This window comes from Bubalus kerabau, chromosome 11 (genome assembly GCF_029407905.1).
Source record: "Bubalus kerabau isolate K-KA32 ecotype Philippines breed swamp buffalo chromosome 11, PCC_UOA_SB_1v2, whole genome shotgun sequence".
NCBI lineage: Eukaryota > Metazoa > Chordata > Mammalia > Artiodactyla > Bovidae > Bubalus > Bubalus kerabau.
The window spans coordinates 88936567-88963571 of NC_073634.1; the positions used below are offsets into that span (position 1 = coordinate 88936567).

At 49.6% G+C, this 27005-nt stretch overlaps 1 protein-coding gene across 2 annotated transcripts in view; it reads right to left on the bottom strand.

Moving 5' to 3' along the window:
• LPIN1 (lipin 1) overlaps nt 1-25859 on the bottom strand; it is a 129191-nt gene extending 103332 nt beyond the window's left edge. The window contains exon 1 of one of the 2 annotated variants that reach the window (XM_055540906.1): nt 25684-25859. In XM_055540906.1, the coding sequence (XP_055396881.1) occupies nt 25684-25764 (81 nt within the window). In that variant the 5' untranslated portion in view covers nt 25765-25859. The remainder of the gene's footprint in view (nt 1-25683) is intronic. The other variant, XM_055540905.1, reaches the window with a different exon arrangement.
• Nucleotides 25860-27005: the final 1146 nt, after the last annotated feature.

The following is a 27005-nucleotide window of genomic DNA, read 5'->3' on the forward strand; positions in this document are numbered from 1 at the left end:
CTGGCCACAGTCTCAGCTTGGCCCCACCTTCCAGCCACCCCCACCAAGCCACCAGACACGTGAGAGAAGCCAGTGTGGTCCTTCCAGGCCAGCCTGTCCAGCAGTTAATTTCACCGAGTCATCATGTGAGGAGGCGAAGCATTACCCAGCCAAGTCCTGCCCGAATCCTGACCCACGAAATCACAAGCTGTAATGAGACAGTCATTGGCTGAAGCCCCTACATTGTGAAGCATTTTGCTTTGGAGGGATAAATAGCCAGGACAGAGGATGTGTGTCGGGGGAGGCGTCTGGGTTGCGTCTCCCTGTTTGTTTATACACAAAACTACATCCTCGCCTCATTTTCTGGTGGACAGTGATCGTGCTTATTTCTGCAAACATGTCTATGTTTTGCTTGTATCCCTTGGACTGCAAGGAGATCCAACTAGTCCATCCTAAAGGAAATCAGTCCTGAATACTCATTGGAAGAACTGATGTTGAAGCTGAAACTCCAATACTTTGGCCACCTGATGTGAAGAGCTGACTCATTTGAAAAAACCCTGATTCTGGGAGAGATTGAAGATGGGAGGAGAAGGGGATGACAGAGGATGAGATGGTTGGATGGCATCACCAACTCAATGGACATGAGTTTAAGTAAACTCCAGGAGTTGGTGATGGACAGGGAGGCCTGGCATGCTGCAGTCCATGATATCCAAAGAGCCAGCCGGACACGACTGAGCGACTGAACTGAACCGTTTGTGCTTCTGTGTGTTTACCTGTGTGTCCTCTTATTTTCTGTGTGTCTGCATGTGTATATTTGTGGCAAAATGATGAGGATAACTCTCTCATGTGGAATCCAGTCCCAGTGCATACACGCCTCCTTGCCTATTTTTGAGAAGGGCCCACACAGACCTATCGACATATACACGTGTGTGTCTGTACAAGAATAAGGTTTGATGGGGAAGAAGGACATAACCTCTAATTAGCTGGTTCTAATGGGGAATTCATTCAATACAGGCAAATATGGAGCACCCACTGTTTGCCAAGAACTATGCCATGAGCCAGGGATCCAGAGAGAAGCAAGAGTTGGTATAAAGCCTGGGGCAATGCCAGGAGTCTAGGGAGAGGATCAGGCCAAGCTGAGAGCCTAGGGCTCTCAAGGCAGTGATTCTGGGCTCCTGGGGCACCTGAAGCCCATAAGAGTGCTCAATCCAAGCCCATGAGAGGGCAGCTCTGAGCCAAGCCACCCCCACTCCACCCTGCACACATGACAGTCTTCCCCAAGGACTTCTCCTGGGTTGGTAGGAAAGTGAAAAGTGACAGTTGCTTAATCATGTTCGACTCTCTGCGAACCCGTGGACTCTAGCCAGCCAGGCTCCTCTGTCCGAGGAATTCTCCAGACAAGAATACTGGACTGGGTTGCCATTCCCTTCTCCAGGGGATCTTCCCAACCCAGAGACAGAATCTGGGTCTCCTGCGTTGAGGGCAGATACTTTACTGTCTGAGCCACCAGGGAAGCCCATGCAAAAACCAGTTCTGAGGTGGGGCAGATAAATCTGGAAACATCAGATAAAACAGAGATAAAGATTTATTCCAGCATAGCTTCTTAGCACCCTTACTACCTCATTGAATGCTGTCAGTCTCCTAAAGGGAATATAAAATGCAGCATTTCCCCAAACCACACTATCTTGAAACCCCTTTTCACTGAGCAGATGATTATACCTGTGTGTTCAGTAACTCATTCAGGGGACATCCTGAGGCAGAAATAATAGGTGTGGTCTCCAACCCCAGGGGCCAGTCAACCACATTTCCCATCTCCACCATCACTCGGGAAAGGCAAGGAGCAATTCAAGTCTGAATGGGGAGACTAGTGGAAGGAGCCACAGGAAGTCTGGGACAGAGGGAGTGAAATGAAAGTCGCTCAGTCATGTCTGACTCTTTGCGACCCATGGACTGTACAGTCCATGGAATTCTCCAGGCCAGAATACTGGAATGGATAGCCTTTCCCTTCTCCAGGGGAACTTCCCAACCCAAGGATCAAACCCAGGTCTCCACATTGCAGGCAGATTCTTTACCAGCTGATCCACGAGGGAAGCCCGGGACGGAGGGAGGGAGGGTGGTAAAAATGAATGAAAACAGAACTTGTCTGTCCGTGCTATGGCGATGAGGTACAAGATTGAACCAGGGAGATTATACAAAACAGTTGAGAAACAGTTTTAGTACAGCCACTGCCCAAACCAAAGAGACGTCCAACCAACCAGAAGGGACACATCAGCCTTGGATATACCGATTAGCATTTCAGGTAGTTCTATACAGATGACTAAACAGATTCTAGAATCCGACCAGCTCAAATCCTAGATCCATCACAGACTATCTGTGTCACCTTGATCTAGTCTCTTAACTTTTCTGTGCTTCAACTTTTTCACCTGTAAAACGGGGCTAAAACTACATTGTTATGATGAGGATTGAATGTAAATGAACTTAAAGTACTTAGCCTCAAAACAGTTTCATAGCACACATTCAATAAATGTCATATTATTATGATGGTGACCAGTACATGTAATTTAATGACAGAATTAAGCTCTGGTGAAGATTCTCACTGGTGCTGAGTCCACTGTGCGTGTCTCCTCTGCCAGGGGCTGTGAACAAGCTCGAGTGCTGTTGGCTGCTGCTGCTGCTAAGTCACTTCAGTTGTGTCTAACTCTGTGTGACCCCATAGACGGCAGCCCACCAGGCTCCTCTGTCCACAGGATTCTCTAGGCAAGAATACTGGAGTGGGTTGCCATTTCCTTCTCCAGAAGAGCGCTGTTGCAGTTCAGAGCAGAGAAACCGGCGAGCACAAGATTAGTCACGTCTGGTCACTAATTATTTCCTACCTGCCCTGCCCTGTCTAGGTACTGAGTTCATCATTAGGACAATTGCAAAGGTGACTAAGCCTTGATTGCTTGAGTGATTCAGAGATTAGAGTGGCATCATAACACACAGCTACTGCGTGTCCCGTGCTGCACCAGGTGCTTCCTACATTCACATTCTCATCATTCCTCTCTAATTGTTGTAGGTATCACCATCCTGGTTTTTATCGGAGAAGCCGAGTTTCAGAAAGGCTGAGGGATTTTCCCAAGGCCACACAGCCGACAGGCTCTTTCTGGCCTAGACCATTCTGTTCCACTGACCCCCTGCCTACTCCCTCTCCATCTGTCTTGTGCTGCCTGACCCAGCTCCCGTAGGTGCCATCATTTGTTTCCACATCAGCATTTCCCCAGCACCTTGTTCTTAACACCACACCTCTCAACTTGCCTTGTCTGCCTGTCCCCCACTGGACTGGGCGCTCCCTAAGACCAGCCACCAGCTTACTCCTCTGTTTAGAGACCAGTACATGTGGTCTGAATGAGAGAATGAGTGAGTGATGTAACCGCAGGTGTGGTCAGCTGGCACACAGACCATATTTATATTAATAGCACTTATAGTTTCTCAACACAGTAGAGAGCGATTCCTCAAAGGCTTTGCATTTCATATGTCAAAGCTCATGACTCATGGCCATGGAAAAGCAGTGTGGAACTTCAGTTCCTATGTTCTCTCTGTTTTATCATCTTTCTCCTGAACATCCTCCAGCGACTCGGACCCCTTAAGTCAAAGAGGTAGTGGAGTGTGAGGTGACATCCAATCCTGGCAAGGTTTCCCCAAAGGATTGGAAATCGCATGGCCCATGAAGTCAAACTTTGTTAGTTCTCCCAAAGTGGAGTACAAGTCAACTTATAACACACTTTATTCTTTTCCACTACAAATCATGACTTGGCCTTAGCAAGCAAGTGCCCCTTCGAAAGGTTTTATGTAGATATACTTTTTAAACTTTGACTGTGTGGATCACAATAAACTGTGGAAAATTCTGAAAGAGATGGGAATACCAGACCACCTGACCTGCCTCTTGAGAAACCTATATACAGGTCAGGAAGCAACAGTTAGAACTGGACATGGAACAATAGACTGGTTCCAAATAAGAAAAGGAGTACGTCAAGGCTGTATACTGTCACCCTGCTTATTTAACTTATATGCAAAGTACATCATGAGAAACGCTGGGCTGGAAGAAGCACAAGCTGGAATCAAGATTGCCGGGAGAAATATCAATAACCTCAGATATGCAGAGGGCACCACCCTTATGGCAGAAGTGAAGAGGAACTAAAAAGCCTCTAGATAAAAGTGAAAGAGAGTGAAAAAGTTGGCTTAAAGCTCAACATTCAGAAAACAAAGATCATGGCATCTGGTCCCATCACTTCATGGCAAATAGATGGGGAAACAGTGTCAGACTTTATTTTGGGGGGCTCCAAAATTACTGCAGATGCTAATTGCAGCCATGAAATTAAAAGACGCTTACTCCTTGGAAGGAAAGTTATGACCAACCTAGATAACATATTAAAAAGCAGAGACATTACTTTGCCAACAAAGGTCCATCTAGTCAAGTCTATGGTTTTTCCAGTGGTCGTGTATGGATGTGAGAGTTGGACTGTGAAGAAAGCTGAGTGCCGAAGAATTGATATTTTTGAACTGTGGTGTTGGAGAAGGCTCTTAAGAGTCCCTTGGACTGCAAGGAGATCCAACCAGTCCATCCTAAAGGAGACCAGTCCTGAGTGTTCTTTGGAAGGTCTGATGCTAAAGCTGAAACTCCAGTACTTTGGCCACCTCATGTGAAGAGCTGACTCATTGGAAAAGACTCTGATGCTGGGAGGGATTGAGGGCAGGAGGAAAAGGGGACGACAGAGGATGAGATGCCTGGATGGCATCACTGACTCAATGGACGTGAGTCTGAGTGAACTCTGGGAGTTGGTGATGGACAGGGAGGCCTGGCGTGCTGCAATTCATGGGGTCGCAAAGAGTCGGACACGATTGAGTGACTGAACTGAACTGAACTGAACTTTTTAAAAGAGACACAATAAAACAGTCCTGCCAGTTCAAATATTTGTCTGAATTAATAAGCTCATCTTTTAAGATACAAACAGCCTTTAGAGAGAACAAACAGAGCAAACCTTTCACCCACAGTGTCCACAGATCAAATACACTCAGCAAATTCAGTTGCTCTGTGGGAAAAACAGTTTATGATGGGAGGGTGGGAATGGTGGAGAGTAAGGTCAGAAGGCGTGTTTGGGGAAAAAGAATCAGAACCTGATCCACCAATTCAAAAGTGTGTGGGTTTCTGTGCAGAAACAACTACCAAGAAGGTGAAGCAACTGCTGCCTCTGAAGACATTAGATCCACGTGACTCTGTTCTTGCTGTTCTTAGAAGGGGCGGGAGAGGTGGGAGCCAGTCACAGCAGAGCTGATTCCAGGGAGGACTTTTACATAAAGAACCCGGAGAAAGCCTCTTGACCCTGCGTACACTGAGTTCCTTCTACGAAAGCATCTGGTCTCCTGAGACCGCTGGCCCCCCGCCAGGCTGGAGCACGGGCAGCGGACAAGAGGAGGCAGAAGAATCAGGACAGGGCAGGACACCCTGTGCCCCAAGGACTCCAGCTCTGCCCCGAGCCACTCCCCAGCCCTGCCTCCAGCCCCGTCCCAGAATACCAGGCATTGAACTGACCCAGAAGGCAGACATCCACATCCCTGTGCACCTGGGACCTGCAGGGGGAGGTGGGTGGGCTTCCCAGGTGGCGCTTGTGGTAAAGAATCCGCCTGCCAATGCAGGGTACATTAGAGACACAGGTTCTATCCCTGGGTCAGGAAGAACCCCTGAAGGAGGGCATATCAACCCACTATAGTATTCTTGGCTGGAGAATTCAATAGACAGAGTGGCCTGGCGCACTACAGTACATGAGGTCAAAAAGAACAGGACTGAAGCAACTTAGCACACATGCATGCAGGGAGGTGGGCATTGGATGGAAAGATTGTTGCTCAAGAGAAACTGACAGCTCAGTTGTTTAAGTGCTGGACACAGTCATGTGCTCTGACCATACAGCTGCCCACACCCTGGCCAGGACTGCAGGCAAAGCTGGGCGCTTCCAGGCTGGGATGTCACTCAAGGCTGAGAGAAGTATGACAACCCTCCCCCTAGGGGTAGACTGGGCCCTGGAGAGGGGCTTGCTCCTGGCCTGGGGAGATGAGCAGGAGGGGTTGTAATTAGGGTGGACACAGGAAGGGCTTGGTACCAGGTTCTGCCAGGTGCCCACAGCGAAGAGGCTAATTAGGTGGGAGAGGTTTTTCAGCCAGCAAGAAGGCCAACCAAGAGCTTCTTCATTCAGCCTGCCTGTGATGGTGGCCTTTCCCTGTCCCCGGGCCAAGCCTCATCACTATCAACAACAAGCAAGAAAGAAACCAGCAGGTCACCAAGGTTCAGCGAATGCCAGATTCCCAGGGCTGGGAAAATGGGCTGAATTCCTTGGTTGTGATGTGCAGACTCCTCTGGCTGGCCAGGCTTTCAAGCCAAGCCAGTGAGAAGCAGGAGCCAAAGTCTGGTGGGGCCCAGAGTGGCCGGGGGCTCTCTTTCCTGCCCCCCAACCCCAGCTTGGCTACCAGCCCCCAGGAGCTGCTGCTGCCCCAGCCTGAAGGGAGGTCAGAGCCCAGGGTTGCCAAAACACAGGAGCTGGGAGAGGCCTCTGGGATGTGCAGGGGGCTGGCCTCGGGGCACACACGGGGAGCCTGGGGCTTGGGGGGCTGCCTGTTTGAATAATGGCTTCACTTTGGAAACAGAGAAGGAATAAGCCAGAGCTCCAAGGAAGTGGGTGCCTCCTCCTTGGGACCCAAGTGAGGGGACCACGTGCCTGCTCTTACAGGATGCAGCCCCGCTCTTGGGAAAAAACACCTTGCCCTGGGCAGGAGGCTGGGGACCCAGAGATAGGGTAGGGGGTTCCCTGCTCTGAAGGGGTCCCTGCCAACCTGGAAAACCATGTAACAGAGAGCATAACAGGATAGGATCACAGGGAGGGCCACAGGGGAGCGACAGCCAAACTCAGCCGTGAAGGTGGGTGGGGGTCTCAAGGCCGAGAAGGGAAGGAATCTCCCATAGCAGGGAAAGGAGCACGAAGGCTCCGAGCTCAGAGAAGGGGCTCCTGGTGCCTGCGGCTTGATTCGGGGCCAGGAAGGGGGACCCTCGGGCTACGCCAGGCTGGCAGTGCTGAGGATGAAGCTGGCTTTGCTCCTGATTCTCCCCATCCTGCTGGAAAGCCCAGAGGCTGCACCAGCCTGTGCATCAGGGCTTAGGAAGTAGGCCTGCTGCCCCCCTACCAGGGACAGAGAGAAGCCCATCTTAACACATCATCAACTTTCCCATCTCCACTGTTGATCCATTCGATCAACAAGGAAACAGGCTATCCTCTTGTCTTGTCTGTTCAGTGCCCAGCAAAGCCCCTCTCTTCCCTGAATTCCCCTGCCAGCTACTGCCCATTTCCGGTCCCCTTCCCAGCAAACGCCTCTGCTTGTTTTTTTCGGTTTCATTCTTCTTGTTCCTCTCTTAAACCCTTTTAGTCTGATTCCCCCGCCTCCTCCACAGTTTCACCAGAACTGTCTTCATCGAGGTCGCCAACAGCATCCAGGTTGCTAAATGCAACGGACATTTCTCAGTCTTTACTTGTGCTTTTCATCCATCAACAATGTTGGACACCATGTCACTCTCTTGTCCTTGAAACACTTCCTCCTCTGGCCTCCAGGGCACCAAATTCCTTTGGTTGTTCCTCCTGCTCCAACGTTGGCTCTCGTTTTCTGGCAGATCTCTCCTCTGCCCTCCAGGGACCAGACCGAGTTCCTCTTCTCGAGCTGACTGACTCCTACGGTGACCTCATCCAGTCTCGTGGTTTTAAATACCTACGGTATCCCTGTATCTCCAGCTTCAGTCTCTCTGTAGAGTCCAGAATCATATATTCAACTGCCTGCTCATTATCTCCCAATGTGAAACCTAGCAGCATTCTCCAAGTCAGCACGTGCAGATCTCCACTGACCCCCACACCACTCTGCCCGCAGCTTCCCTTGTCTTGGTTGATGATCACTATAGCCTTTCAGGTGCTTGGGCATTCTTCTCTCCTCTCAATCAACATCTGATTCACCAGGAAATCCCAATGGCTCTGTCTTCAGGACATGTCTGGGATCTGATCACTTCTCATCCCCTTCAAGGCTCTCCCCTTAGCCCAAACCCCCTTATCTGTCTTCTCATTCATGACAGTGGCCTCCTATATCGACTTTCTGCTTCTCTGATCCTACTGACTACTCTCCACACTGCAACCCAAGAGGTCAGAAAACATCACTGCTCAGCTCAGACCTTGCAATGGCCAAAATAAAAGCCAAAGTGCTGACAGTGGCCTGGAAAACTCTAAAAGCTCCCTCCTCAACCCCACCCCCACCCTGACCCTGACTTCACCTCCTGATGCCCCACCTCCCTTGCATTTCATTCCAGCCATGCTGGTCTCCTTGCTGGTCCCCAAATGCTCCATCTTAGGCAACAACAACAGCAAAGATCCTTACTGGTTATTCTCCCCACTGGGAAAACCTTTCCCTGCAAATTAAGTGACCAACTCTCATCTTCTTCAAGTCTTTGCCGAAATATCACCTTCCCAACAAGCCACTCTTGACTACAGTCTGCCCCCTCACCTACGATCTCTGATCCGTGGGCTATTTTTTTTTTTTCCATTGCACTTTTAACTCTAACACATTAGATATTTATTAAACTTATTGTTTATAGATTTTCCAGTTGTGAACTCCATGAGAGCAAGACTTCATTTTTTATTTGTTTTGTTTCGGTGAGATTTGTTCACTGATGCATCCCAAGTTTCTAGCACAGTTCTTGACATACAAAAGGCTCTTAATAAATATTCTTGAGCGACTGGAACTGAATAAATTATAGCCTCCTTACTGACTTGGACCTTGGTTTTAAGATGCTCATTTGATGAGCAGCAAAATCAAAAATATAAACCATATGATGTCACAGACAATGGACTGTCATAGAGATACACAGTTGCTTAAAAAATTATTGGATAGTGGTACCTTGAGCCTTTCAACTGTAATAATCTTTTTTTTTAAGCAGTAGTAGGGATGCAAATGTTCATTATATTATTCTGCATCGTGGATGTATGAAAGATTTCCTATTTTAAAACAGTAACAGATATTCGGCAAGTTCGTACTGACTATCACGTGCTCAGTCCCGTGCTAGGTATTGGGCTGGGGAGCAGACGGGGACCAAAAGAACCCTGGCCCTGCCCTCCAAGAGCTTGAAATGTACAGTGAGACAACAGAGCAGCTTCCAGAAAAAAACACAGTGCAGACAGGACATACGAGGAGGCCAGTCCAGGAGGCATGGGTGCATGAGCGGCACGAACACTCAATGGCACAGAAGTTCAGAGGGTACAGAGATAGCTGGTCAGAGGGGCAGGGGGCTCTCACGAAGACAGGGAGCTGAGCTCAGCTCTGGGGAGCCAAAAGAAGAACCACAGAGAACAGGTATTCTCACAGGAAGCCCACATGCCAATAAGAGTGTCAGTTCAGTTCAGTTTAGTCGCGACCCCATAGACTGCAGCATGCCAGGCTTCCCTGTCCATCCCCAACTCCTGGAGTTTACCCAAAGTCATGTCCACTGAGTCAGTGATGCCATCCAACCATCTCATCCTCTGTCATCCCCTTCTCCTGCCTTCAGTCTTTCCCAGCATCAGGCTCTTTTCAAATGAGCCAGTTCTTTGCATCAGGTGGCCAAAGTATGGGAGTTTCAGCTTCAGCATCAGTCCTTCCAATGAGTGTCCGACCCTAGAAATGTCTGTCAACCTCACCATACCCTCTTCATCCATTCAGTGTCCCCTGTTCTATACAATCCACAAAGGCTCTTCTGCTTGAAGGATTCTATCATTCTGCGTGCCAAAATGACCAATCTGCTCAAAGCTAGGCATTGGGCAAGGGGAAATTTTTAAAATACATGGACCTTGCCTCAAATAATTCACAGTCTAATATGGGAGTTGGGCATTAGTTCCCTTAACAACCTTGAGAAGGAGGTACAATAAAGATGAAGAAACTGAGGCTCAGACTGGTGCCAAGGACAAAGCACAGACTGGGTCTCCCAGATCTCCCATTCCAGGGACAGGTCCCCAGGTAAACAAGAAGCCCCATTCTCTGTGACTTCATGCTCTGATCCACCTCTGAGTCAGCCAGAGGGCCCACTCTTGTGAAGAAGGCAGGTTATGACCCAGCAGGTCTGGGGTGGAGTCTGAGTCTGCACTTTTGATTGGCACCCAGATGTTACTGATGCTCCCGCTGGTCTGAGGACCAGCACACAGCTCTCAACTCAGACAGGCTCACATTTATGTGCCTGGACCACATCTAGATCATTCCAGAATCTCTACATCAATGCTTCCCAAACTGGGAGTACATCACAGTTACGTGGGCAATTAGTTAATGCCTACAGCTGGATTCCATAGGGATGGGATCTGGAATTTTATAGTCTTTTTAAAAAAATAAAAAAAAAAAAGTTGTTCAGGGATTCTGATACACGACCTTTGCCAAAGACAACTGCCCGACCTCGTCTTCCTGAGACGCCAGGACCAGCTCTCTGGCTTCTCGATGTCTCTGACTCTCTAGCTCCACCTGCTGGGTCCACTTTGTCTGCCACAATGACCTCACTACTGCTGCTGCTGCTAAGTTGCTTCAGTCGTGTCCGACTCTGTGCAACCACAGAGCCTCCTTCAATTTACAACTGGACACGAGCTTGAGGAAGCTTCTGGGGTATTTGACGTGAATGAGGAAGCTTGCCCCCTGACCCAAAGAAGATATCTCCCCACTACGGCTGATCTTGATGTCTTAGGTTTCTCAGGCTGCAGTATAATCCCAAGATCTCAGGGCAGGATCTGGTCTCTGTATCATTGTTGTTGTTGTTCAGTCGCTAAGTTGTGTCAGACTCTTTGTGACCCCAGGGACTGCAGCACATCAGGCTTCCCTGTCCTTCACCATCTCCCAGAGCTTGCTCAAACTCAGGTCCATTGAGTCAGTGATGCCACCAACCATCTCATCCTTTGTCGCCCCCTTCTCCTCCTGCCCTCAACCTCTCTGTATCGTGGGGCTTATCAAAGGCTACAGAAGATAGACCTGGTAGTGGCAGTGAAATTTAAACAGAAACTTTGAACTAAGCATTGCTCTTTCTTCTATTTGTATAAAAGGCAAACATCTGGAGAAGAGCATTTTCAATGAGTTTCCTCCTGTGGTTGTCCTCTGGGATACAAAGTGGGCAGCACCAGAGCCCTAAGTGCTCAGAGGAAAGGAGAGGTGGAATATGGGAGAAGAAAAGGAGGTGGGGGCCCCTGCAGGGCACTGAATGTGTGCTAAGCACTTTACAAATGCTGTGATTCAGGATCTAAACCTGCTCGCTCATCAGAAATGACTGGAAAAGTCACTCACATTCTTTATTCTAGGCCCCACTCTAACCTATTGAATCAAACTCTCTAGTGGGAGCGTCTCGAAGCTCCCAGGTCATTCTGGTAGGTGGGAAGCATGCATTACATCATTTACCCTCTCACAGTAGCCCATTTTACAGATGAGGCCATTCAGGTGCAGAGGGACTTTCTGAAGTCACAAAGTCAGTAAGTACCAGAGCTTTCCAGTGGCATTTTTATAGGAAGTCCTGCTGTTTGTTCAGTTGCTAAGTCATGTCCAACTCTGTGACCCCATGGATCATCAAGCTCCTCTGTCCAGTGGGATTTCCCAGGCAAGAATATTGGAGTGGGTTGTCATTTCCTCCTCCAGGGGATCTTCCCAACCCAGAGATCAAGCCTGAGTCTCCTGCATTGGCAGGCATGTTCTTTACCACTAGCGCCACCTGGGAAGCCCAGGGCAGATATACTAAGACTGAAAAAGTCCATTGTATAACTGATAGAAAAGGCCTAGCCATCAACAGTTATTAAGTAACTCTGAATGCTTTGATCTTAGAAAAGAGTAAGAGATATTTAAATCTAGAATAAGGCCAGGGGCCATTGTACATTGTACTGGTCAGATAAAACTCTAAGAAGGACACTGACAAACTAGACTCTGAAGAGTACAAGTGGGTGTCAACAGAAGCAGAAGTCACATCTCATCTCACAACAAAGTAAATGGAAGAAGTCAAGCATATCTGGAGAATAACAGATGAAACAGGGTCATAAACACTGTCTGCATGCCTGGTAAAGAGACATAGACACTAAAAAAAGTGTATATAATATAAACAATATAGAAAATATTATATATAGCATTCATAACTATTATAAATCACATATTTATCAACTTAAATCTATTAATACACAAACATATTTGATGTTTTTAAACTATGTTCTTGGAGAAGACTCTTGAGAGTCCCTTGGACCGCAAGGAGATCAAACCAGTCAATCCTAAAGGAAATCAATCCTGAATGTTCATTGGAAGGACTTATGCTGAAGCTGAAGCTCCAATACTTTGGCCACCTGATGCAAAGAATTGACTCATTAGAAAAGACCCTGAAGCTGGGAAAGACTGAAGGCAGGAGAAGAAGGGGATGACAGAGGATGAGATGGTTGGATGGCATCACCTACTCGATGGACATGAGTTAGAGCAAGCTCCAGGAGTTAGTGATGGACAGGGAAGCCTGGCACAAAGAGTCAGACATGACTGAGCGACTGAACTGAACCGATATTTGTGTATATTTTTGTATATAATCTTGTGAGGCTGAACCCCACAGATTGTGAGTCTATATTATTCAGAAACTCTGTGAGTCTGATAACCAGGACTGGGAGTGACCACAAGACTCCCACGAGGCCAGCTGTGAGTGTAAGACTACATTACATGACAGTCAACAAGGCCCCCTCTCATCTAACATTTGAGAACCCCATACATCATGAAGTGTTCTCTCATCCAGAAAATTTCCAAGGGCAGGACCCATAGAGAACATGTCTCTCCTGCTCCCCGCTGCCACCCGCATGTCATCCTAGGAAGAGGCACCAGTACCAGGGTCAGTTGGAAAATGACTGTCATTCAAGTGAGATGGTCACTACTGGAGAAGCAAATCTCTAGCACTGAGTTTCAGGGCTAAGCAGAGATGTGCAGCTGGGAGACTGGCTCCCATGAAAGTCAGAGTTCAGTCCTGTAAAAGCTTCCAAAGAAAAATAGGAAGGTGGCATTTCCAGGGGAGAGATTAGATCTTAGAAGCAGAAGACTAGTACAGAAATAATGGTTTCACTGCTGGTTGTGAGACCTCAGCCCAATTAAGTAATGTCTCTCAGCACCTCTGCATAATAAACTGAGGCTAATAATCCACCCATATGGTTCTTATGATGCTCCAATACTTTGGCCACCTGAGGTGAAGAGCCGACTCACTGGAAAAGACCCTGATGCTGGGAAAGATTGATAGCAGGAGGAGAAGGGGGCGACAGAGGATGAGATGGTTGGATGACATCACCGATTCAATGAACATGGACTTGGGGGAATTCCAGGAGATACTGAAGGACAGGGAGGCCCGGCATGTTGCAGTCCATGGGGGTTGCAAAGAGTCAGACAGAACTTAGCGACTGAACAGCAACAACAATGGTTCTTAAGAAGATTGATGACAAAAAGAAAATGCTTCATCAGTGCCTAGCATACAGAAAGCACTCAATAAACAACAACAACAATAATAAACCTAGGCATTTGTCATTGTGAACGCACTTTACATTACCCATAAATTGCAAATAACTCTGTTTGCAAAAATACTATTCTACAAGGCGGCCGCTCAGAGTGCAGCCTGTAAGACTCACTGTTCTTACTCTTTCCATCTGGTAGTATTTCACCCACTGGGCATTGCTAACTGGATAAAACCCAGAAACTTGATCCCATCTTGCTTCACCTTTCACTGTGAAGTGTCCATCAAGGGGCTATTAATAAACTCAGTTTCTGCCCATGTCAGATCAGGGGAAGATATTAGCTAGCCCAAGTCCCCATGTCCTTTATCTTGAACTATTTGAAGTTCAAATCATCTCAGATAAAAATAATTCACTCAAGAATTTCAACAAAACTCTCTGATTGTTGGCTGAAATGCTTCATGTATTGATTCAGTTTTCATTTGCCCTTACTTGTAGGAGAAGAGAGGACATGGTCCCTTCCAGGTGTGCCCTGTCCTGGGTCCCGGTGTCACAGCGCCCTCTAGAGGGCATTTCTGGGCCAGGACGCCAGACCCTGGATGACTGCAGTTACGATACTCAATATTATTCTTGGGCTGCCCTGGTGGCTCAGATGGTAAAGATTCCACCTGCAATGTGGGAGACCCGGGTTCAATCCCTGGGTTGGGAAGATGACCTGAAGGAGGGCATGGCAACCCACTGCAGTACTCTTGCCTGGAGAATCCCATGGACAGAGGAGCCTGGTGGGCTACAGTCCATGGGGTCCTGGTCTAGAATTACAGATCCTAACAGCTGATCCAGTGTTTTTCATTAAACATCTATTGCTAAAATGGAGTCAGGAGACAGTGGAAAAGGGAATCAGGTGTAGGTTTTAATACCAGCTCTGCTGTAACTACGTGGGTGACTCTGGGCAACTGGCTTTCTCTTTGTTAGAGGAGCCTGGCGGGCTACAGTCCATGGGATCACAAAGAGTCGGATGCGACTAAGCACAGCACAGAAAGGGCTGGACTGAAACAGCGTCCGCCAGCCGTGGCCACAGATAGGCTCAGCCCACCAAGCTGAAGTCCGGAGACTGTCACTTTGTTTTGCTCCCCAAAGAATTCCAGTCTATGGTTCCCAAATGGTCAATTTGGATGGGCCACAGGAGGCTGCCTCCTCCTCCGTGGGGTTCAAACTGTGCTGCATGGAGCCCTGGGAGACTAGGGAGAGAGAGGCGGGGGTGGGGGATGGTTGGCAGGAGGTGGTGGATGCGGGAGCTTGAGAGGGGAGGGTGCCAAGCGTAGCATTTCACAAGTTGCCCCATTTTTACTTCATTTACAAGGAAGAGCCTGCCGACATTGTCACCGATGGCAAGGGTTCTGTAACAGAGATAACAGGTGCTGCAAACCGTGGTCAGGCCCAGCTCTGGAGCCGCAGTCGGCACACAGGGCCCCCTGGGCAGAGTGAAGAAAGAGCACTCTCTGGATGAACGGCTTTCAGGGAGGAGCCCCTTCTCCCTGACCATCCCAGGACCCTCTGCCCCCGAGCCCAGCAAGACTGGTGAGCGGGGAGCAGGGTGGCTTTCTGTCCTGGGTGACCCCTGGGCCAGCACTCTGTGTGGACCGCAAACTTACACAGCAGCCCTGCCACACCCTCATTCCACAAAGGCACCTGATAAGGCTTGCAGATAATGAGCTTAGCTCCTCCGAGTGGGCACTCCTGTGCCCACAGCTGTGATCGGTAGACAGCCCTATGGGGGAGGGATCATAGCTCCAGAGTGACAGCAGGCCTGCTCAAAGCCACGCCGTGAGCCGGGAACTGAAACGTCCTTCAAATTCTGTGTTGCTCTCCTACTGAGACAGAGTCTCACTCTCTTCGTTCATCTAACAATAAACTCTTCCAAGTTTTAGAGGAATTTGAAATTTGCTGCCTCCCCTTGCTGTCCCTGCTATAAGGGATGCCCATTCTTCAGCCCCTCCCCCTAGACTATAGACCCACCGCCCAGGAATATCACATTTCCATAACATCCTGCTTTCCCATCCATCCTGCTTAGAAAAAAAAAAAGGTCTTTTTATTCCAAATTTTTGGTTATTATTTGCTTATATTCTTTAACAAATCCAAAAAGGATCTCAAGTAGCTTAGGGAAAAAACTCAAGCAATCAAACTGTTTGCAAATAGATCAAAAGCCATGACATGGAGCAGGATTTAGAATGATGGGAGGGAGTAGACAGAATTACTCCTGACATCTAGGCTCAGATAATCCTGCTCTCGGGGACCCAACAGAGCCCAGGCTCAGGACAGCCAGGGCAGAGGAGGAAGATGAAAAACAGGCTCTTGTCCAACAAAAGGACTCACACTGATTCATCACTTTAGACAGCATTCCAACCATGCATCCTGTGAGGAATGGATTTATAACACTTCACACGGGGCAGACAACAACAGAAGAAGGTGTCTGACCCACCGGAGCCTTGGGGACGGGCATCTTCTAAATCACTCACATGGGATGAGTGCGACATTTCTGGTGAGCATATGCTCTGCTCACAGCACCCTGGAGGTGGCCATGCACCCCACTCCTGTGCCTTTAAACCAGGCCTGCTTATCCACAAAACACACCACACAGTCTCTGTCCAGCAGCCAATATCCGACAACCTCAGGCATTCCAGAATAACTCATCTGGGCCAGACCCTCTGGCACCACCCTTTCCTACCAGCCTTTCATTTTCCTAGTCTTTCCAGCCTGATATTCTGGTCTTCGCCTCCCATTTCTCACTTGAGCTTTACTACAGAGCCATCTCTAAATTGTTTCTGGGCCCCCCTACTTTCTGGCTCCTCCCTCTCCAAGGGCCTCCCACCAACTCAGGACAGGACTGTGGAGGATCACCCAGTAAGCGCTGGAAGTGGGGTCAGGGAGCCTCGATGTGTAAATGAAGATGAAACCAGGCAAAAGCTCGCCATCGAATGATCAAGACCTGGGGGTGCTTACTTTGTAATTTCATTCATTCTCTGCTCCTTCTAGAAACGCCAAGCACTTGCTATGTGCCAGGGACCAGTCTTGGAACAACTACGACAAAAGCCTGTTCCAAACAGAAGTGGGGGGGTTAGGAGTTCCAAAAAGAGGTGGGGGTTTAGGAAGGAAGCATCGCTCCCAGCTGGGGTTTCCAGGCAGAGGCTACACTTGGGCCAGCCCTTGAAGGAAAAGTGGACAGCTGACAGTGGCAACCCTTCCCCCAGATTCTCTACTAATTGAGCCTAAACTGTGAATGAAGAAATGGGGTTGGATAAGCATAGACACCAGGAGGAAGCTGAAGAGATGAGAAGCTGAGAGAAAGGGAACAGAGGAAATATCTGGAAAGAGAAACAAGAAGTGTACTCCAAATTCAAATGGGAAGAGAAGTTCAAGGTGGTGTCTGAATTTACCTGTTTCCTGCATGGAAGGAATTGTAGCCTTAAGTCTATAGTCATGCCTAGAAAATATGTCCTCTGACAGGTTCAGTCTCCCCCTCTGTAAATTGGGGGGCTGCAGGCTTCCCTTCTGGTTCAGTGGTGAAGAATCCACCTGCCAGTGCAGGAGATACTGGTTCCATCTGTCCAGGGAGTTCATAATTTCCCCAGTTCTGTCCCACCACAGCAAAAATTTGAAGCGATAGATGGACCATTGTTACAGCTTGGAGTTACAGCTCAGTTTTATTTGGCAAGCAAAGGAACATACATCCTCTAGGCGTGAGGGTGGGCCGACCCAAAAGATGCGAAGAGAAGAAAGCCCGTGGCGGCTCAGTTTTGGCCCCTCTTTTTATGTTTTTTTTTCTCCTTCCCCTGAGCCTGCCTTATGCTGGGCTAACCAGGAGGGTTGTTTGCTTCACCTGAGGTTCTCACTCTGGTCCTCAGACCTTCCTTTGTCCTATTTTCACGGGCTTTTCCCCTTCTTTGTCTTTTAGCCACCACTATTTTGGATTCCTTTTTTCTGTCCTAACTACCTAACACATCCCTGGTCCAGGAGGATCCCACATGCTAAGAAGCGACTAAGTTCATGTGCCACAGCTACTGAGCCCATGCTCCACAAGAGAAGCCACCGCAAAGAGAAGAACATGCACCTCAACCAGAGAGTATCCCTGCTTGCTGCAACTAGAGAAAAGCCCCAGATGAAGACCCACCAGCCATAAACAGACACATTGTTTAGAAGTGAGGGGTTGCACCAGATCTGGGGTTAAAACACTGTGATTCAGGGACTGAAAGTACATTTCTAGCCTCTCTCTCTTCCTTGATTCCATCATCGACCTCCAACACCAGAAGCTTCTCACCCTCTCCATTGCAACCACCCTGGTCCAAACCACCTTCACCTCCCTGTGGGATTAATACAACGACCTCCCAACTGGTCCCTTGCTGCTGCAATGCCCCCCGTGCCCCCAGGACTTCCTGTCTCAGTCAGAGTCACGGCCAATTCCTTTATGATGCCTGGTCAGATCCCGCCCCTCGCTTGCTTTCTGACACAAACTCCTATTCTTCCCCTTGTGGTCTTAGCCCAGCCACACTGGCATCTTCGTTGTTCCTCAAACCTGCCAATGGCCTTCAACCTCAGTGGGGCATGGACACCCACCAAGCCCTCTGCTCACCCCCCAACTCCTGCCCAGATGTGGTTTCTCAAGTCAGGATCATTCTTGATGCTGCCAAAAGGTGGAATTCCACCTCCAGAAGCCAGTATGGATCCAGGGCCAGCCCCAGATCAGTGAGAACCAGCGTGACACCAGCCTATGGTTCACAGACCTTATAGCTCACACTGAATTTTTCAGTGACTTGTCCTTTTCCACAGCTCCTTCTACTATATGCTTCATGCAGCTGCTAAGACTCTCAAACCTCGCCCCATTTATCCTCATGATAAGCCAACAAAGGTGGTTTATTAGTTCCAGTGGTAAAGATGAAGAGCCCGAGGATCAGAGAGGCTCAGAGCACCTTGGTGGAGGTGGGACAGGGAGGCCCCGCCCCCGCCTTCTCATCTCTGTAGAGCCTGGGGCGAGGGTCAGGGGCCAGGAAGTCTGTGCCTTCCTAAGTGATCAAAGCAAAGACATCGAGGAAAACAATAGGATGGGAAAGATTAGAGATCTCTTTTAGAAAATCAGAGATACCAAGGGAACAGTCCATGCAAAGATGGGCACAATAAAGTACAGAAATGGTATGGACCTAACTAAAGCAGAAAATATTAATAAGAGGTGGCAAGAATACACAGAAGAACTATACAAAAAAGATCTTTATGACCCAGATAACCTCAATGGTATGATTACTCACCTAGAGCCAGATATCCTGGAATCCAAAGTAGGCCTTAGGAAGCATCACTACAAACAAAGCTAGTGAAGGTAATGGAATTCCAGCCAAGCGATTTCAAATCCTTAAAAATGATGCCGTGAAAGGGCTGCACTCAGTATGTCGGCAACTTTGGAAAGCTCAGCAGTGGCCACAGGACTGGGAAAGGTCGGTTTTCATTTCAATCCCAAAGAAAGGCAGTGCCAAAGAATGTTCAAACTTCTTCACAATTGCACTCATTTCACACACTAGCAAAGTAATGCTCAAAATTCTCCAAGCTAGGCTTCAACAGTATGTGAACTGAGAACTTCCAGATGCTCAAGCTACATTTAGAAAAGGCAGAGGAACCAGAGATCAAATTGCCAACATCTGTTGAATCATAGAAAAAGCAAGAGAATCCCAGAAAAACATCTACTTCTGCTTCATTGACTGCGCTAAAGCCTTTGACTGTGTGGATCACAATAAACTGTGGAAAGTTCTGAAAGAGATAGGAATACCAGACCACCTTACCTGCCTCCTGAGAAATCTGCTTGCAGATCAAGAAGCAACAGTTAGAACTGGACATGGAACAACAGACTGGTTCCAATTTGGGAAAGGAGTATGTAAAGGCTGTATATTGTCACCCTACTTGTTTAACTTATATGCAAGTACATCATGCAAAATGGCGGGCTGAATGAAGCACAAGATTGCTGGGAGAAATATCAATAACCTCAGATATGCAGATGACAACACCCTAATGGCAGAAAGTGAAGAGGAACTAAAGAGCCTCCTGATGAAGGTGAAAGAAAAGAGTGAAAAAGCTGGCTTAAAACTCAACATTCAAAAAATGAAGATCACAGCAACCAGTCCCATCACTTCATGGCAAATAGATGGGGAAACAATGGAAACAGTGAGAGACTTTATTTTCTTGGGCTTCAAAATCACTGCAGATGGAGACTGTAGCCATGAAATTAAAAGACGCTTACTCCTTGAAAGAAAAGCTTTGACAAAGCTAGATAGCATATTAAAAAGCAGAGACATTGCTTTGCCAACAAAGGTCTGTCTAGTCAAAGCTATGGTTTTTCCAGTAGTCATGTATGGATGTGAGAGTTGGACCATAAAGTAGGTTGAATGCTGAAGAATTGATGCTTTTGAACTGTGGTTTTGGAGAAGACTCTTGAGAGTCCCTTGGACTGCAAGGAGATCCAACCAGACCATCCTAAAGGAGGTCAATCCTGAATATTCATTGGAAGGACTGATGCTGAAACTCCAATACTTTGGCCACCTGATGCAAATAATTGACTCATTAGAAAAGACCCTGATGCTAGGAAAGACTGAAGGCGGGAGGAGAAGGAGATGACAGAGGATGAGATGGTTGGATGCCATCACTGACTCAATGGACATCAGTTTGAGCAAGCTCCAGAAGATGATGAAGGATAGGGAAGCCTAGCATGCTGCAGTCCATGATGTCCAAAGAGTCAGACAAGACTGAAGGACTGAACAACAAACTCAGTTTAATCTATTTAATATTTAACCTATTCCCTTAGCTTTTCCGCTAACACACCAAGGCATGGTGTCTGCAGGGAACAACATCCTCAGGGAACCAGACCACACAGTTTCTGCCTCCTGCACTAACGTTAGACCCTAATCTGTGTGTGAAACACAGCACTGCCATACAAAGCCCTCCAACCCTCTCTAGCCCTGACCGGAGGAGATGACTAGAACCCCTAAGTGGCAGTGAGACAAGACCTTTGGGTACAAGCTGTGGGTGAGGGGATGGCCCCAAAGCCAAATGCAGGTATGACCTTACAGATGTGTACCAGGTAGGGTGATCACCCCACTTCAGAGCAAAAGTGGGTGCTGCAATATTACATCAAGGCAAAAGGTATAAATCCAGCTGACCCAGACATGTAACACAACTGTGTGAGGAGCTCTGGGCAACACCAAGATGGAGACACTCTGGCTGCCCTCAGGGCTCACAGCCCAACAGGAGAAGAGGTTATAAATAAGGAGAACAGAACAGACAGAAAGGGAAGGTGGCAGCAAGAGTCAAAGTTTAAAAGCATGGTCCAGAATGTAATTCAACAACAGTTTCCTGCAAGGAGCTTAATCACAAACAAACTTAATGAGGAATTCAAATTTGATCCAGTAATCACTGACTGCACCAGTGAGTTTCTGTGTTCATCCTGTTTCTGTCCCTAGTAAAAGTCCTATTGGCCACTTGGCTGTGATACGACCGGGTGGTGGTTTTCCTGTAGCTTTTCTGTTTTCCTGTTTGTAAGCACTAGCAAAGAGTCGGACATGACTGAGAGACTGAACTGAACTGAAGCACTCTGTAGTGGCAGAGTTCCACCTCCAGGGGGCGCTCCAGACTTCCCCCTCGACTTCACAGGAAGCAGGGGTCTGGTGGGTGGGCCCAGGAGAGACCGAGCAAGGAGGCCAAAAGCTCTGCTTCCCATGAGGGGTACGTGCGGGGACTGCTTCCTGGTTTCTCTCTCTGCCCGTCTCCCCATCACTCAACCAGGGAGCCGGTAGTTTCAGACCGATCCCAGGCAGTAGCCTCTTGGGATCCTGCCTGGATCAGGTGGGCAAACAGGTGTCTCAAATCGGCTGGGCCTCTGGGGAGAGGTGGACCCTGTCCCTGAGTCTGTCTTTCCATGCCCCAGCACGGTCAGGGGTGCTGGCCCTAGGGGTCCCTGAGGAAAGGGGTCCCGGAGGCCAAGACCCAGCTTTTCTGCCCAGGCTTCTGGTCGGCTTTGCCAACAGAGTTTAGTGGCAAACATGTGCTCTGATTGCCACTAAAAAGTGAGGCTTCAGCAAAGCTGGACTGGAACACAAAGCAGGAAATCGAGGTGGACACCCAGATGGACTGCCTGCCATGCAGGAAAGCTTAGGAGTCCAGCCCCTTGCCAAGTCTCAGGGGCTGGAGATGGCAGGATGGGTCTGAGGTCCTGATGTTCATGCCCTGGAGACCCAGCTAACATAATGGGATCAGTGCCTCCAAGGAGAGGCACTTGCTGGGCAACACATGGTCACGGTAGGTGAGGACAGAGCCAAGAGCAGGAAGCTCTTGAGAGGCCTTGACTGCCAAGCCAAAAGGTCTGCACAAAGGCTCACTCCGAATTCTCCATATTAGGGGATGTGGGGCTCTGATTTTGTGCATTATCTCTTTACCATGCTGAGATCAACAGTCCAAATGCAAATGATTTTCTCTTCACTGATATTTACAACCCAACTTGTAACAAGCTATTTTTTTTCCAGGTTTATTAATGATAGCTCATTTACCAAGCACTTGGTACCAGAGCTCTGATACTTTGGCCACCTGATGTGAACAGCCAACTCGTTGGAAAAAGACTCTGGTGCTGGGAAAGACTGCAGGCAGAAGAAGAGGGCGGCAGAGGATGAGATGGTAGGAAGCATCACCGATTCAATGGACATGAAACAGGGTGAACTCCAGAAGATGATGAGGGATAGGGAGGCCTGGTGTGCTTCAGTCCATGGGGTCGCAAAGAGTCGGACACAACTTAGCAGTGAACAACAACGAGCAACCAAGTCCCTGTGATTATTATATTATTAGGTATTTTTAAGTCCCATTTTACAGATAAGAAAACTTAGGCTCCAGTTAATCAAACTTGCAAGTGGTAAAACTAAAACTTGAGCCCAGGCCCTGTGTGGCCCTGGATTCACACCGAGTCCCACGTATTTGGTCCTTGACTGTTTGCTTTCTCTTACAGGCTGGGGGTCTGACCAAGACGCCCAACTCAGGAGACATAAAATCCCAAACAGCTGGAGGAATTGAACTTGCAGACTTAGCTTTAGGAGAACACCCTGTTCTCACAAAGCCCAGCTGTCACTCAGGCTGAACCCTTGGCCTAGAAGTCTCTGCCTGCCACCCCTCCCCCCATCTGTTTATTGAAATCCTACCCTCCTCCCAAGGCCTGGCTCCGATGCCAGCTTCACAAAGACGCCTTCCCCAGCCCTGCCAGTGGGAATTCCTCCTGAACTGTGCCCACAGGAACTTGGCAGCTGGCAGACGCACCCACTCACACTCCACCCTGACCTCCTGCGGGTGGGGACCAGGTCTCACCCATCACTGTGCCCCATGGGGCTCTGTACATGCTCAAAGCCAGAACAACAAGCTCACAGCCTCTGGGAAGGGATGTGGCCTGTGTTCAGGGAGCTGTTGCCAACTTAACAGGTGCCTCCCAGGGCTCTCAGCACTGCCAGCTGCCCTTTCCTGGCCCCAGGAATGAAAGTGCCCCATGATGGCTGAGCCATTCTTACCCTCCCCAGAAGCAGCCAGCTCAGCCTGGGCTCCTGGCCACGGCAGATGCAGTTCCCGCCTATCCTGCCCTGCTTGGCCAGCTCTCTTGCAGCCTCCTCCTAAGCTTTCCTGCATGGCAGGCAGTCCATCTGGGCTTCCACCTCGATTTCCTGCTTTGTGTTCCAGTCCAGCTTTGCTGAAGCCTCACTCAGAACCTGGCCTCCTCTGTCCTCCCTGGGCTGGACCCAGCCCCCAACAGTGGAAGGAGGCCAGCACTCTCCCTGGAGCCCCGTTAAACTCCCGGGATCCCTGCCCTGCAGCCACCCTTCAGCTCAGCAGGTCAGATTCTCCTGGATGTGGGCACCAGCAGGAACCAAGCCCAAGTTCCTAGGCCCATTTAAATCCTGCACTCAGGGGTGGACAGTCTGCAGGGCCAGCGCAGCAGCTCCAGAGTCCAGCAAACTGTCCCCCGTCACCCTTCACCCTCTCCTGCCACGGACACCCGCCTCCGCCAGGAAGACAGTCACAGATGTCACACGGCAAGGGGTCCAGGCCACAGTGGACACCCAGAGGGCTTTGGGGATTTTAGAATCGAGCACACAGGGCAGTGAAGGGATTGAAATGAAAAAAGAACCAGAGACTTTGAAATCCTTTCTGTGGCTTAATTATAATGAGCCTCCAGGGAAACACAGGGCGACCTCAGTTGACAAAGTTCCCAGACAACCTCCCAAGCGGTGAAATGATTGGCGTTTTACTCTCTTATTATTATTTACACTCCGCTGTAGAATTGAAACCTTTTCTAATACACATAATTTTATAACCAGGAAAAATTACTAATAATCCAAAGATAAAAGCAGAAAGCAGGTGTTGTCAGAGCTTCCTCGGATCACAGTGTCCGTGTGGGGAATGATGGTGGGGCTGGGCTACCATCCTGCCTCCATCTTCCCCACCCCCTCCTGTCCCCAAGCCACTTGGCGGGCAACATCAAAACCTCAGTTTCCCCAGGCTGTCAAATGGGAATGACATTTGACAACCCGGGGAAACTGGACGAGAGAGATGGGCTGTACAAGAGAGATGCCACGATGATAAGACCTGTGTCCCAGGGTCGAGGAGACTCAGTCCCGGAGTGGACGTGGGAGAGCTTTCTGAGAGCACAGTGCTGCCCACGTGGGAGAAGAAGGGGGCACTTCTCAGGGCTTCTCTGTTCAAGAGAGACATTCCAGGAATGGGAAACAAGACACAACTGTCTTAATCTCCAACAAACCACAAAACCAACTGTTTAGCTAGAGTGTGAATGCCGTCGATGTACAGAGCACTACGGGGGAGTGCTCCCATTCCTGCCCTCCACCTGCAGAGGGCGGCTCACTGCACAGCCACCTCTGCGAGCATCTGTCTGCCCAGGAAACACCGGCCCAAAGGGCCAAGTGGCAAAGGCTGGGAGCAGAATCCAGAGGCCCTTTCTCGGGTGCCCCCCGCCCCCCGCATCTCCGCCTGAATACCAAGAGCAAGGTCCCATGTCCCTGCAGGGAAAGGAGCTGCCCTGAAGTGACAATGACAGGGACTTCGGGGAACCGGCAGCCAGGAGGCTGTGTCTGCTCCGTGCACGCCACACCCCTCACCCTCTCCCCATAGGTGCAACGGACCCCAAGCTCTCTCTGTTTCCAGGGCGTGTGGAACCCTCCAGGACCAGCCCAGCCTCTGCAGCTGGGGGCCAGACCAGGAGTGTCAAAGGAGTCCCAGAGATTTGGGCCGGGGGAGTGACACGCTGGTGGTTCCCCTGGTGGCTTAGACGTAAAGAATCCGCCTGCAGTGCAGGAGACCAGGATTCGATCCCTGGGTCGGGAATATCCCCTGGAGGGGAAATGGCAACCCACTCCAGTATTCTTGCCTGGAGCATCCCCATGGACAGAAGAGCCTGGCGGGCTACAGTCCATGGGGTCACAGAGCCAGACACAATTTTGTGACTAAACCACTACCATTAACACATTATGTTCACTGTGGCCAAACCCTCAGCCTTTGGAAGAAATAGACAAGCCCAAATTCTAGTCCAGGCTCCACCCTTGGTCCCCACTTCCACTTGGGGTTATCTGAACACCCTCTACTCTTGCTTTTGGGGCTTCACACAAACATAACTACTTTTGAACAAAGCCTGGACATCTAGGATGAGATCTAGAAAACACAGACAGTGCAACCTCTGCCTTTGGAGTCCAGGGGCACCCGCAGCACACACATCACACTCTCTGACACAACCGTGCTCAAATGCCTGTGTTGATCCTGTAACTTCAACCCTCGGGGCCTCCCCTCCTTGCCCGCATGCAAACACAGAAGACAGCAAGCATTCCCTGTACAGTGCCTGGCGAGCAGGAGTCCTCAAATAACTCTCTGTCTTAAGGATTAAAGCAGTTATTATTACTCTCCATCCAAGGCAAAGAAAAATGCCTTGACTTCTCGAGTCAGTTCTAAACCCTCTTCCATAATGCAGCCTCCATCCCAGGAGCCTCTGGGGAGCAGCTGCTCCCATCACTTCTTTGGAAAAATGTGGACGCACCGATCCTCTACAGGACCCACAAGGCCCGTCTGCACTTCTCAGCCGGGCAGGGGGTGGGGGGTTTGCATGTGGCCATGCCCTGGCCCTTACCCACGACCAAGGTGAGTCCGGGCGGCTCTTTGGCTGTGGGGGCTCCCAAGAGGGGTCACAGGCGTGGTCCTGCTCCTCCATGGCTGGGGTCGGGGGGACACCAGTGGCCTCCCCACCCAGCGCCCAGAGAACGGTGTCTGCGGAGGCTAATTTCAGGAGCTGGGAGGCTGGCCCAGCGACACTGAACCCAGAGCAGGCAGCTTCTCTTTCCACCCAGGAGCCCGGCCAAGTCACAAGGCTCAGGAAAAGAGCAGAGTGTTGAATTGCAAATCCTCTCCCACCTGGGACAGGCTAACAAAACAACACCGGGACACCTCCCGGTCCCTGAAGGATGCAGAGTTCTCCAGCAGATGCATGCCAGTTTCTCTGGACTCTGTGAGACTGACACCCGGTCACAGGGCGTGACCTGCTAGGTACTCTTGCCTCACCACTAACTTCCCCAAGGTCACACAGCCACAAAGGACAGAACTGTGATTCAAACCATGAGTGCTGCCTCCAGAGGCGATCTGTGGGGAGGACGTGCTGGGGGGAGATACCACCTCACATGCTGGGTGCAGGGAACCTTGCAAAAGAGGATGGGTGGGTCCTGTAGTCCACTCACCTTCACCTCTACCACTGTGTCATGTCAAAGTCTTAGTCGCTCAGTCGTGTCTGACTCTTTGAGACCCCCTGGACGGTAGCCCACCAGGCTCCTCTGTCCATGGGATGCTCCAGGCAAGAATACTGGAGTGGGTAGCCATGCCCCCCTCCAGGGGATCGTCCCAATCCAGGGATCAAACCGGGGTCTCCTGCACGGCAGGCAGATTCTTTACCATCTGAGGCACCAGGGAAGCCACTGGTTTCCCACAGAAGTGACAAGGAATCCTTTCTCTCCGTGCACGGGCACCCTCTGGGGAGTCAAGAAGGCTGGGGTCAGCGGCCTCCCTTCCCCAGGGGACCACGGGCATCACCTTCATCACACTCAGCAGCGTCATCATGACGACTCGCTGGACCTGAATGCTGCCTGCACACCAGGAAGCCAGGGAAGGGAGAAAACAACACTTTCAGACACACCACCAGGCGGTCAACTGCTCTCCGGTACACGTTCTGCACAGCAGCCCTATGAGGTTACGGAAATAAAAGAGGAGCTTAAAGAACTGGTCTTGGGTCACAAAGCGGGAAGTGACTAAGCAGGGTTGGGTTGACCCCAAAAACAGTGCTTGAAACGTGGTTCTGATCCTGCCAGGAGCTGCGGATTTGTGCTGTTGGGGCTGGGCTCCATGGGGCACAGGTGTGCAGGCCCGCAGCTGGGTGGGGGGAGGCAGTTTCTGGGCAAGTTGGGG